This window comes from Microtus ochrogaster, chromosome 10 (assembly GCF_000317375.1).
Source record: "Microtus ochrogaster isolate Prairie Vole_2 chromosome 10, MicOch1.0, whole genome shotgun sequence".
Classification (NCBI taxonomy): domain Eukaryota; kingdom Metazoa; phylum Chordata; class Mammalia; order Rodentia; family Cricetidae; genus Microtus; species Microtus ochrogaster.
The window spans coordinates 12,090,744-12,101,927 of record NC_022016.1 but is presented as its reverse complement, the minus strand read 5'-3'; the positions used below and the strand labels follow the sequence as shown (position 1 = coordinate 12,101,927).

General features: G+C 37.2%; 1 protein-coding gene across 1 annotated transcript in view; it reads left to right on the top strand.

Moving 5' to 3' along the window:
- The window catches only part of Rasef (RAS and EF-hand domain containing), a 59,045-nt gene that overhangs the window by 30,808 nt on the left and 17,053 nt on the right, over positions 1-11,184 (top strand). The window contains exons 6-12 of the mRNA XM_005352657.3: positions 2,005-2,120; positions 3,398-3,466; positions 4,957-5,041; positions 5,899-5,987; positions 8,509-8,743; positions 9,044-9,181; positions 9,271-9,415. Of these exons, the coding sequence (XP_005352714.1) occupies positions 2,005-2,120; positions 3,398-3,466; positions 4,957-5,041; positions 5,899-5,987; positions 8,509-8,743; positions 9,044-9,181; positions 9,271-9,415 (877 nt within the window). The remainder of the gene's footprint in view (positions 1-2,004; positions 2,121-3,397; positions 3,467-4,956; positions 5,042-5,898; positions 5,988-8,508; positions 8,744-9,043; positions 9,182-9,270; positions 9,416-11,184) is intronic.

Genomic DNA, 11,184 nt, shown 5'->3' with positions numbered 1-11,184 from the left:
TTGTGATAAGTTTTTGTAAAACTAGGCCGTACAAAAATACTCAACCATATTTGTGATGTCATGACTACTGTAAAATTCTTTATTTTTCTTGAAAATATTAATTTTGGAGGTCATGAAATGACACATCTTACTGGATTGTTTTAATCTTTCTGTACACACGCAAATATGTATATCTGATTTTTTGCTTCATTATAACTAATATTTTCTTGAATAAATGAACCTTGAATGTCATTAGACTGAGTGCTTCTTGTTTCTGGGGAAAATGAAGCAGTACATAACATAACTCTCACATTCTTTCCCTGTTCCTCAAACCTTCTTGTTCAAAGAATCAATTATTGATTCAACTATTGTATATTATTTAAGTTTAAAAAATTTAAATTCTTAACATCATTCCTATCTTTATATGTGGCATTTGTTGCCAAAATATGATAGACAAGAGTTGGTCACTATGTCGTTGTTATGTTATTGGAGACAGACAGATGGGCAGACAGACACAGACATGTATATACACACTTCCTTGAAAGTTTGTCTATGTGACACAGAGATTCAGCTGTCTCCACCTTCTCAGGGTTGGGATGAAAGACAATTGCTACCATCACCTGTGAGTTTTAATTTATTTTCCTGCACCCCTTCTTTAAACTACATATTTATTTTCACTTTATGTATATGGGTGTTTTGTTTGGATGTACTGGCTCTGTACCATATATATGCCTGTTATCTAAAAAGGGCAAAAGAGGGTATTGGATCCCCTGGAACTGGGGCTACTGATGGCTATAAGTAATTATGTGGGTTATGGGACTAGAACCCAGATTCCCTGGAAGAGCAACAAGTATTCTTTATTCCTGAACCACCCTTCCAGTCACCCAGCTTCACTTCTCATTCTGCCTGCTGGTGTGCTCAGAAAGAGTATCCTTTATTCCCGAACCACCTTTCCAGCCCTCTAGCTTCTCTTCTCATTCTGCTTTAGGGTGTGTGACTGGGCCACTTGGCCTTTTTGCTTTCTACTGCAGGATCTCCTAGGCATTTGTTTTAGAATGTTGCCTTGGTGCATTTTATTAGCATAATTAAATATGGAGGCAGGCTAACTTTTATAAAGGGCTTTATTTATCTCACAGTTGTAAGGTTGTAAGGATTCAAGAGCATGGGGCAGTGTCAACTTAGCTTTACTGTGGACTTCTTGGTAGATTGCTGGAGTATGAGCCAGAAGGGTAAACAAGGAAACAGCAACTGACTTTGAAAGATCACTTCCAAGGACAGCACTCTAATTGACCTAAGGGACACCTACTTGGCTTCTTCTTAAAAGGTTTCATGCCACTTCTAAACCTGGAAACTGGGAGAAAAAGCTCTGTGGTGTAGGGTAAACTCTTAAATTGTACCCCTCACATTACCAACTCTCTTTCCGGATTCTCATCTTTGGGAGGGAGGCATCATCTAGTTTCCAATTCCTAGAAATATGTTTCAGTCACTTGATTATATATCATCCCCCTCATCTATACCTTTAACTGTAAATGGTTTGTTTCCATTGTAATTTCATATTCATGATTTTTTTTTCTGGGATGGAAAAATAAACCATCTATGTGCACAATCAGCTATTTAAACTACAAGTGTCCAGTGATTTCTTTTTTAAAGGGAAATTTAAAGTTTCATAACTATGCATTTCTGTTATTAATTACATTTTAAGAAATTAGATAAAAGTTTTTATTATTAAAAGCAATCAGTGTAACTAATTTTAGAAAAGTGTTCAGATATTTTGTCTCAGTTAATTTTCCAATAACATGATTATCAGTCCTTGTTTATTATCGTTTTGGGCAGATGTCAGGTACAAAATGAAAAACAACCTTAAACCTTGCTAATGTACAATATTTGAGTATATAATTGGTTCTTTGAACAGGAAGATGTGATGAACATAGGATTTATTTTTGTGAAGTTACGCTATGTACTGCTTCATGTTTCTAGGAGCAAGAAACCCTGAGACTAATGCCCCTTGTGGTTCATTTTCTTTAGGAAAATCAAAAACTCAAGAAAGATCTTTTGGAAGCACAGACAAATGTAGCCTTTCTTCAGAGTGAATTAGATGCTTTGAAAAGTGATTATGCTGACCAGAGTCTGAATTCTGAACGGTATGAAACTATTCATAATAGTTTAACACTGGTAAACATTATACATATATATTCCTGTAGATGGTACCTTTACTGACAGATTCTCTCATGTGTGTATCTCTCTGTGTGTACATGTGTGTGCTTAATCTTTTTAAAAGAGTTACCATATGATTTATTTGCCTCTTAGGACAGTATAGAGCTTTAAAGTGTTTGGTTTCATTGGTTGTGGGAAGAAAATACTGTGTAATAACAATTTTCTGTTAAAACTACCGTCAGATAAAAATGATGGCCTAAAATATAAGAAAGAGTTATTAATTATTCAGTGCACTGGATTTAAGGAATTGGTATTAATAACTTAGAACCTCACATAATCAAAGTCAGGCATTCTTACATGAGAGATACAGTTGTATGCATATACAGAGAATAAATTTGGGCATTTGGGCAAAATATTTTATGCATTTTTAAACTTCACTCAGAATTATGTGTTGTAGTATTAAATGGCATAACTTTTTCTGGATATATTCTGTGTAGATCCTTAGAGAAAATGAGTTGTGAGTTCAGCATACTTAAAATAAAGGAGACATATGCCGCCACTCTTTAAAATTTTCAAGTTTAGTTAGGAAAGCCAAGACCAAGACAAATGTGCACCGAGGACCAGCAATAATACCATTTGCAACTTGAGGGCTGTGTAACTGCCTTGTTTCCGCCTGTGTTAAGAAAAAGCAGGCAATGAATACAGGAGGAATGATCAGCTTGTGTTGGACCAATGAATAGGACCCAGTGACAGCAGTATCCACTGGGTAAGGACTGAAGCAAGTAGCATTGCCATCTACCAAGAGTATCGTTGGCACATTATTAATGTTTATACCTTCATCCACAGTCTACGCTATATTATAGGAATCTTTATTATCTTCAGTTCACCGATGGGAAAAAGAAAGTTTTATAAATGTTGTAGTTAAGGGGGAAATGAAAGAAACAATGTAATAGAGAAGCAAGACTGGCGTGGGGAAAAATGATCAGACTGTTAGAAAAAAAAATGCTTTAAATAGGAAACAACCTTTTGAAACACACTAAAAGTGAATAAGCTACTTTATAGAAATTCTAAAAGGGCCCAGGAATTTTGGCTAAAGTACTTTGATTCCTATATGCAATTGTATTGTAGCTTGGCAGTGAAGGGCAGGTTTCTCCAGATGAGGCTTGGTAGCTCATAAGGATTGGAAGCTAGTGATGGGGTTGTGCCACATGTTCACACATGCTGTCTCTTCTCTCCTCATGAAACATTACATACAATTTTGCAGGGATCTGGAAATAATCCGAGAGTACACAGAAGATCGGAGTAGTCTTGAGAGGCAAATTGAAATCCTCCAGTAAGTTCTCATATAAAATGCTCATTGCATTTTAGCTATTGTTTGTTAATAAGACATGTGCCATTTGTCAGATGACCTGACATGTCCAGTGTTCAGATCACTGTTTCTTCTCACTGCAGTACATTTGGCATGGGCAGTTCAATTTCTGACTCATCTGCCTCTAACTAAATTACACCAGTGCAGTCTGGTTCTCAAGGTCCCTTCAGGTCAGGAAAGTGTCGTACATCTGAGTTATTCCTCTGTGAGGGATGCAGCCTTCACCCTCATTGTTCTTTACTTCATATCTCAAGAGCTCCCCAGGTCTTCACCTGAATGGTGCCATAGAATAGTGTTTAGTCTTTTAATTTGATATGCTTACTACAGATATGTGCTTTGTTAGTTTCCATTTATTAAAAAGCCATTTCCAAAGAAATTCTATCTTAATCTATCAACTTCACAACTAAGTTGTAGTAATTACATCTTCTGACGATCTTTTTTGAGAAATATTCCCTAATTTGTTTCACTTACACAGTGTATTCTTTGGTTTTCAACTAACTAAATGAAATAATGTGGGCCTGGGCAAATATTTACAGTTTTTAATGTTCTTTTCTCTCTGTTGTGGAAACTTTAGAAGTCACTTTTTATATAGTCTTATTAATTCATTCATTTGTTAACTCATTCAGTAGATTTCTCAGTTAACAGCTTTGATGGGTGAGATACTCCTGGAACTGAGGAAAGATTAGTGAGTAGCAGAAAAAAAATCTCTTTCCTTATGAGTCTAGCAGAGAAGAGGAAGACAGAAACTGGTTACCCATAGAAATGAGTATGATATATATCAACAAATGAGAGAAATATAACAAAGGAAAAGTGCAAGTTCTCCATGGAGAACTATTAAAGGTCAATAAAGAACTCTTTGTGGAAGCGATAATAGAGCTGAGATATGAAGGATAAAGTGGCTATGAACAGGAAAATTAGATACTCTATGGGGCAGGGACTCTGTGATCCTTATTTTCTAGCCAAGGGAAGCAGATGTTAAATGACTTTCATGATATCCCATGAAGTAATTACTTAAGTTCGTATTTACTCCCCAATCCATCTGAGGTCAATAACCAAGTATATGATTGATACAGAAATCCCATCAGAGTATAAAGAGGATATGGTGTAGGATATAGCATGTTGCATCAGTTCCTGTGGCTGAGCTGTGTGGACCAGAGAACAGAGACCTACATTAATCCTGTAGACACAGAAATTATCTAAAGGAAGAGTGAGTGCCACAGCCCAGCAAATTTATTCTTAAAATGCTCCCAGATCTTCAGGAAAAAGAACCAATCAATTCAATCATTGCAATTTGTGTCTATCTCTGACTCTGTTTGGGGGGTTCAAAGGGAAACAGAAGCTTACCAAAAGCACAACATTATCTGTACATTCTGAATGTCACTGCCTCAAACTGAGTGGGAACATCGATCCCCCAGTGCTTCCTGTTTCTGTTTGTCGACTTCTTTCCTATACAGAACAGCTAACCGGAAGCTGCATGACAGTAATGATGGCCTCAGGAGTGCACTGGAAAATACTTACAGCAAGCTCAATAGATCTTTGGTATGTGATATCATCTCACAAGATATTCAGTTCTTTCTCTTGATAAGTGTTTTGTGAAGAAAACCATGTGATATTTTAGAATAACTGCATGTTGATCTTATGGTGAGACTCCCTTGACATAAAGTAAAAAGATAAGTTTTCTAAATTAAAAATATATTCTGCCCAAATGCAGAAATAAATGCAATGTTGTTTATCAAACTCTTATATATTCTAAGAAGCTAGAGAAAGATGCTGAATATGTAATTTTAGCCTTAGAGGGTTAAATAATATAAGAGCTAATTAGAAGGACAGCAATGTATAAGAAAAAGTGAGAAATCCTGTAGGTGTAAGAAAAAAAATGTTTCCAGTCAAAAAGAGGCAGCTATGCTTCTGACTTGCTCATGTCTTTTTCCCATGGCAGACTCTAGAGAGAATGATGGCCTTGGGTTTTGGATTTTAAACCCTCCACTCAGAAACAAGTTTCTCCAGATTGCATTTGCAATGAAGCTTCTTATCCCACTTTTGTGACTCAGTTTTAGGCAGGAGGATCTAGTGTCGTATTCGAATGCAAAACAATTACTCAACAAGATTATGCTTCCAAAAGAGACAAATCTGGGGAAGCTGATGTTATGGGATCCTCACGTATCTGAGCAGGTATCAGAGTCTTGTGGAATATGCAGTAGAGCTATATAAAAGCTAAAATTGATGAGAAAGAGAAACCATGTGAATCTTTCCAAATAACTTTTTTATATTTATATTTGCTCATGTTTAGTCATAAATTTTATTTGTATTGGGAGTTAAATTGTTTGGATTTACATGAACACATCTGTCTGTGGTATAGGAAATGTCTACATACTAAACACTACTTGTTATTGCAGCGTATGAACAACATATCACCAGGAAATACAATTTCTAGAAGCAGTCCCAAATATAATCTCCATTCTTCTCAGCCACTGGCCTATGATAGGTATGTAGCACCCGCTTTTTTTATTATCTTATTTGTAGATCATGGTTGAAACTAAGACAAATTATCTTAGAGCTGAATTAAAATAAAGAAATATATTTAAGTAATACTTTTTATCTATTATGATCTTACATTAGCGTTCACAAATGTGAAAAAGGTGAAACTGTAAGTAAACATATTTCATAGAAAAAAGTTATTTTCTCAAGATGTTTTGAATTATTGTATAACCATTTTGTACCCACCATTGCCTAACTCAGTTGCATTATGGATGGTGTTTATTGTGAGCCTTTTGTCATGATTTGTCAGTGTTTAGTATTGAAAACAATTAAAAAGTAGAAAATGCATCTAGATTTATGAGTTACTAAATATTAACAGATCTGCTGGCATATTCCAAAAATTAGAATTTAACTTGACTCTTAAGAGATCAAATAATAAACAGTGATTATTTATATGTGTGTGCTTGTGTGCACATCAGTGTACATGTCCAACATTATTAGCTAAAAGAATGTTAAGTTTGTGGTATATCAAGGTGCTCAAAAAAAAATAAAATACATTACATTTTCCTATGTGTTTGAAGTTTTCTAACTCGAGTTTATCCCCTTTTGTATGTGGGGGGAGTACTTCCAGTATAAATAAGTATGTTCTTACTATCTTGATATTGCCTGGCTTTTTCTTGGGGATGTGTGGACAGTATGGAAAGGCTAATGATATAATTCTATTCTAGTCCAGTTTGATAAACCAGTGAGTTTATGGGGCTTACTTACAGGAGTAGGAGGGATCTCAAACATCTGTGTCATTTGAGAGTCCAATCTAAGCACAGATGATGATGTACTCCCCCTCCTAATGATGCTCTCCATTCTCTCCTCCTGTGTGGATTTTCATCAGACCCAGTATTGTGACAGCCATGCAGTAGCTGCTCAGATTTCATGTTGGTGATGATCGGTAGTGCTCCACCACACCTGGTGATAGCTGATGTTCTTGCTGCCACTGGTCCTATTTTTTTTTTTTTCTTCAGACAAGTTTTCTCTGTAGCTTTGGAGCCTGTCCTAGAACTCCCTCTGTAGACCTTGCCGACCTCAAACTCACAGAGATCCACCTGTCTCTGCCTTCCAAATGCTGGGATTAAAGGCATAAAAAAAAAAAAAGAAAATCTGTCACACATAAAAAAAAAATAAAGGCATATGCCACCACCACCCAGCTTTAGTTTGATTTTTATTTATTGATTCGTTAAGTTTATAAAATGTGGCTTATTTACTTATAAGTAACTGGAATTTGCTCTTACTAATAATACATATTTTTTAAAAGGTGCAGATTTGATGCCACTTTTTCTGGAGTAACAGTTAAGAGCAGTTTATAGTTCTCAGTAAGATTTAGAGGAAAGCATAAAAGACAAATTCTTCATACATCTCATAATTCATTTTTGAAAGAGCAATGCCACAACTGAGGCTCTGATAATGAAGTAAGAGTTTCTTTTCAGTTTGTTCTAAGAGACAGTTTCTTCGTCATATCATCAGGACTTCAGAGAGGCAAGGAAAGCTTCATTTACTTCTCATTCTGAACACAACTAGAAACCACTGTGGCCTGTACAGACCTTCCTTCGGGGGGTTAGTGATATACAAAGTTAACAGGGTGCTTTTCTTTTCTATGTTAATATAAAGCTCTGCATGTGAAAAAATCTTTAGGCTTGGGATTTTGACTGTTGACTTTTCATCATAGAAGGATCGGGGATAGAGAGGGTCTCAGCATCTTTACCTGCGTATTCTGTCATTGTCCCCCAATCAGTTGTGTGTGTTATTGCCCTAATTGCACACAGCCTTGAAGTCTTGGGAGAGGGGTTAGAGTACACATAGAATGGGAATGTCTAAGAGAGGGGGCTTTATTTGTGCAACTGTGGAGAAGTCATTGCCACACTGAGTGAAACTTTCCAGGGCTCACTCACACTCCTGACAGTAAACCCTCATCCATGCTCATTAACCAAACACAATAAACTCATTGGTTTTCCAGAGTGAACTTTGGTGAGATTGAACTTTGTTTTGTCATTGGAATTTTGAATGAGGATAGGCCTTGACTAATTACCCCAAAGGAAAAATTATCTAACACTCCATCTTGAAAACAAACAAAACAAATAAACAAAGGGACTAACAAATAGAAGAGTTATAAGAAATGTCTAGAAATAGACAAACTATTCCAATCATGGTTTAACTGAATTATAGTAAAAAAGCTCTTGTATTCTAGGGATATTTTATTAAAATAGTATAAGATCATATTTGTATCTAGGGTACTCATTCTTTGTATCAGGAAATAAGTCAGCCAATTTAAAAGAATTTTTGTGTATTTTTAATATATATGAAGGGTTTTGTCCTCATAGAGTATTGCACAGAATGAAACTGCACTTTATATTTCCTCTTCTATGCTAAGGGAACATCATGTATCTCCTGGCAAGGGACAATGTTGTCAGCCTGTCCATTTGTGCTTTTGTACATTTTGAACTCCTTGGTAAAGCTGTCTCCTCTTTTGTCACAAGGTCATTCCATTCTTCATATGCAGATGAGGATTGTGACTCTTTGGCTCTCTGTGATCCTCTGCAGAAGATGAATTATGAAGTTGACAGCCTGTCTGAGAGTTGTTTTGACAGTGGTTTGTCTACTCTGAGAGACTCCAATGAGTGTGACTCTGAAGCAGACTACAAGCACCAGAGAGGATTCCAGAGTTTGCATGAAACACAGGAGAGCCTTGGGGGAGATGCATCAGACACAGATGTGAGCCAGAAACCAGAATACTCTGATGCCTTCCTTTGAAGAAAATCTTCTACCATGTGTTAGGGGACTCTGTTTTAACAGCCCATAGCCTGTGTTGTTAAGGTCATGAAGAGGAAGTTTAGTCATTAGAATGGATCTTTTTCCCTATGAAACTAAGGAGGATTTCTCAAAGATTTGCTCTGAAGAGGAGGTCCATTTAAAAATCACACTGCTAGTAGACACAGCAACATAGTTTTATGTTTCTTTGGATCGAGAGGTATATGTGAGAGACTTGGTTTTTAATTATTGATGTTTTTGTAGGTTCCTGATATAAAAGATGAAGAAGCTTTTGATTCTGAAAGCGTGGCCTCTGTGTTACACTGGAAGCCACAGGGATCTGTTGGTGAAGGCAGCACTGTCAGCTCCTCCAGAAAACCCATCTCAGCTCTTTCACCTCAAGTACGTAGCTACTGAGACAACTCTCTTCATGGCATGTTACTAGATGAAAACTGGCTCCTGTCATCACCTATCTGGCTATTTCCCTCTAGGCAGACATGGTGGATAATAACTGCAAACTGACATCTCAGAAGGCATACAAGATTGTGCTTGCTGGAGATGCTGCAGTGGGGAAGTCCAGCTTCCTCATGAGACTGTGCAAGAATGAATTTCAAGGAAATACAAGTGCAACCCTAGGTAGGACTCTTATTATCATTGATAACAGAAGAATTATCATTTGTAGCTTCTTCTCTTTCACAATTACATATACAGATTAAGAAGTCTATGCATTCATCCATGTATTCAGACACTCTGTGTTTGTGTATATTCCCATGTGGTAGAATTATGTTTTATTTTCACCAAAATAAAATTTTTTAAAAAGAAAGCAATAGGTGATGAGAATATTTGTAAATAGTGGAATCAAACAAACCCAGCTTAGACATAGTAGATTATTTTATTATGCACATATTTTTCAAGCCTTTTTTTTGAGCACCTGGTACTGTTGTAGTGCTGAGGGTACACAGTGAAGAGAGTTCATTGAATCCCAATCTTCAAGAAAGTTTCACCCCTGTGGAAATAAGTGGACCAAAATGAATATTTTTCTTTTTCTTTTCTTTTCTTTTCTTTTCTTTTCTTTTCTTTCTTTCTTTCTTTCTTTCTTTCTTTCTTTCTTTCTTTTTATATTATTTAATTAAAAATTTCCGCCTCCTCCCATTTCCCTCTGTCTCCCCCCATCCCCCTTCCCCTCCCTCTCCAGTCCAAAGAGTAGTCAGGGTTCCCTGCCCTGTGGGAAATCCAAGGTCCTTCCCCCTCCATCCAGTACTAGGCAGGTGAGCATCCAAACAGACTAGGCTTCCACAAAGTCAGTACATGCAGTAGGATTAAAACTCTGTGCCATTGTCCTTGGCTTCTCATTCAGCCCTCCTTATCAGCCACATTCAGGGAGTCCGGTTTGATCACATGCTCCGCTCCATCATCCAGCTGGCCTTGGTGAGTTCCCATTAGATCAGCGCCACGGTCTCAGTGGGTGGGCGCACCCCTCGTGGTCCTAACTTCCTTGCTCATGTTCTCCCTCCTTCTGCTCCTCATTTGGACCTTAGGAGCTCAGTCCAGAGTTCCAATGTGGGTCTCTGTCTTTAGCTTCATCCATTGCCAGATGGAGTTTCTATGGTGATATGCAAGATATTCATCAGTATGGCTATAGAATATGGCCATATCAGTCTCCCTCTCCTCAGCTGCCCAAGGATCTAGCTGGAGACATCTCTATGGACACCTGGGAACACCTCTAAAGTCAAGTCTCTCACCAACCCTAAAATGGCTCCCTTAATTAAGATATATACTTCCCTACTCCTATATCTACCCTGCCTCCATCCCAACGGTCCCATTCCCCCAAGTTTTCCCCATCCTCCCCTTCTCACTTTTTTCTCCCCATTTCCCCTTACCCCCACCCCATCCTCACCAAATGAATTTTAAAAATGAGATGTGGAGCCAGGCAATGGAGGTGCGTGCCTTTAATCCCAAGACTCAGGAGGTGGAGGCAGGAAAATCTTTGTGAGTTCAAGGTTATCTTGGTCTACAGAACAAATTCCAGGACAGGCTCCAAAGCTACAGAGAAATTCTGTCTCAAAAAACCTAAAAACAAACAAACAAATAAAAATGAGATGTGGAAAGAAGTACATATTCCATTGGTGGATAGGGAGAGCCTTCATTTTATGTTAAGAACTTCTCAATGACCATGGAAAATTTGAGATTAAAGTCAAATTCAAATCTATATTTGTGTCCCTTTCCATACGTCCATTAGAAAAGTAGTTTATATGGCAATAGTTTTCTCATTATTTTTTCTTTTTCTTTCTTTTGACCTTTCTCAGTCTTTTTAAATATTATTGTCTTCGTTAAGGTTTTTATTGCTGGGAAGAGACACCATGACGACAGCAACTCTTCTCAGGAAAATATTTTTTTTCTTTTTT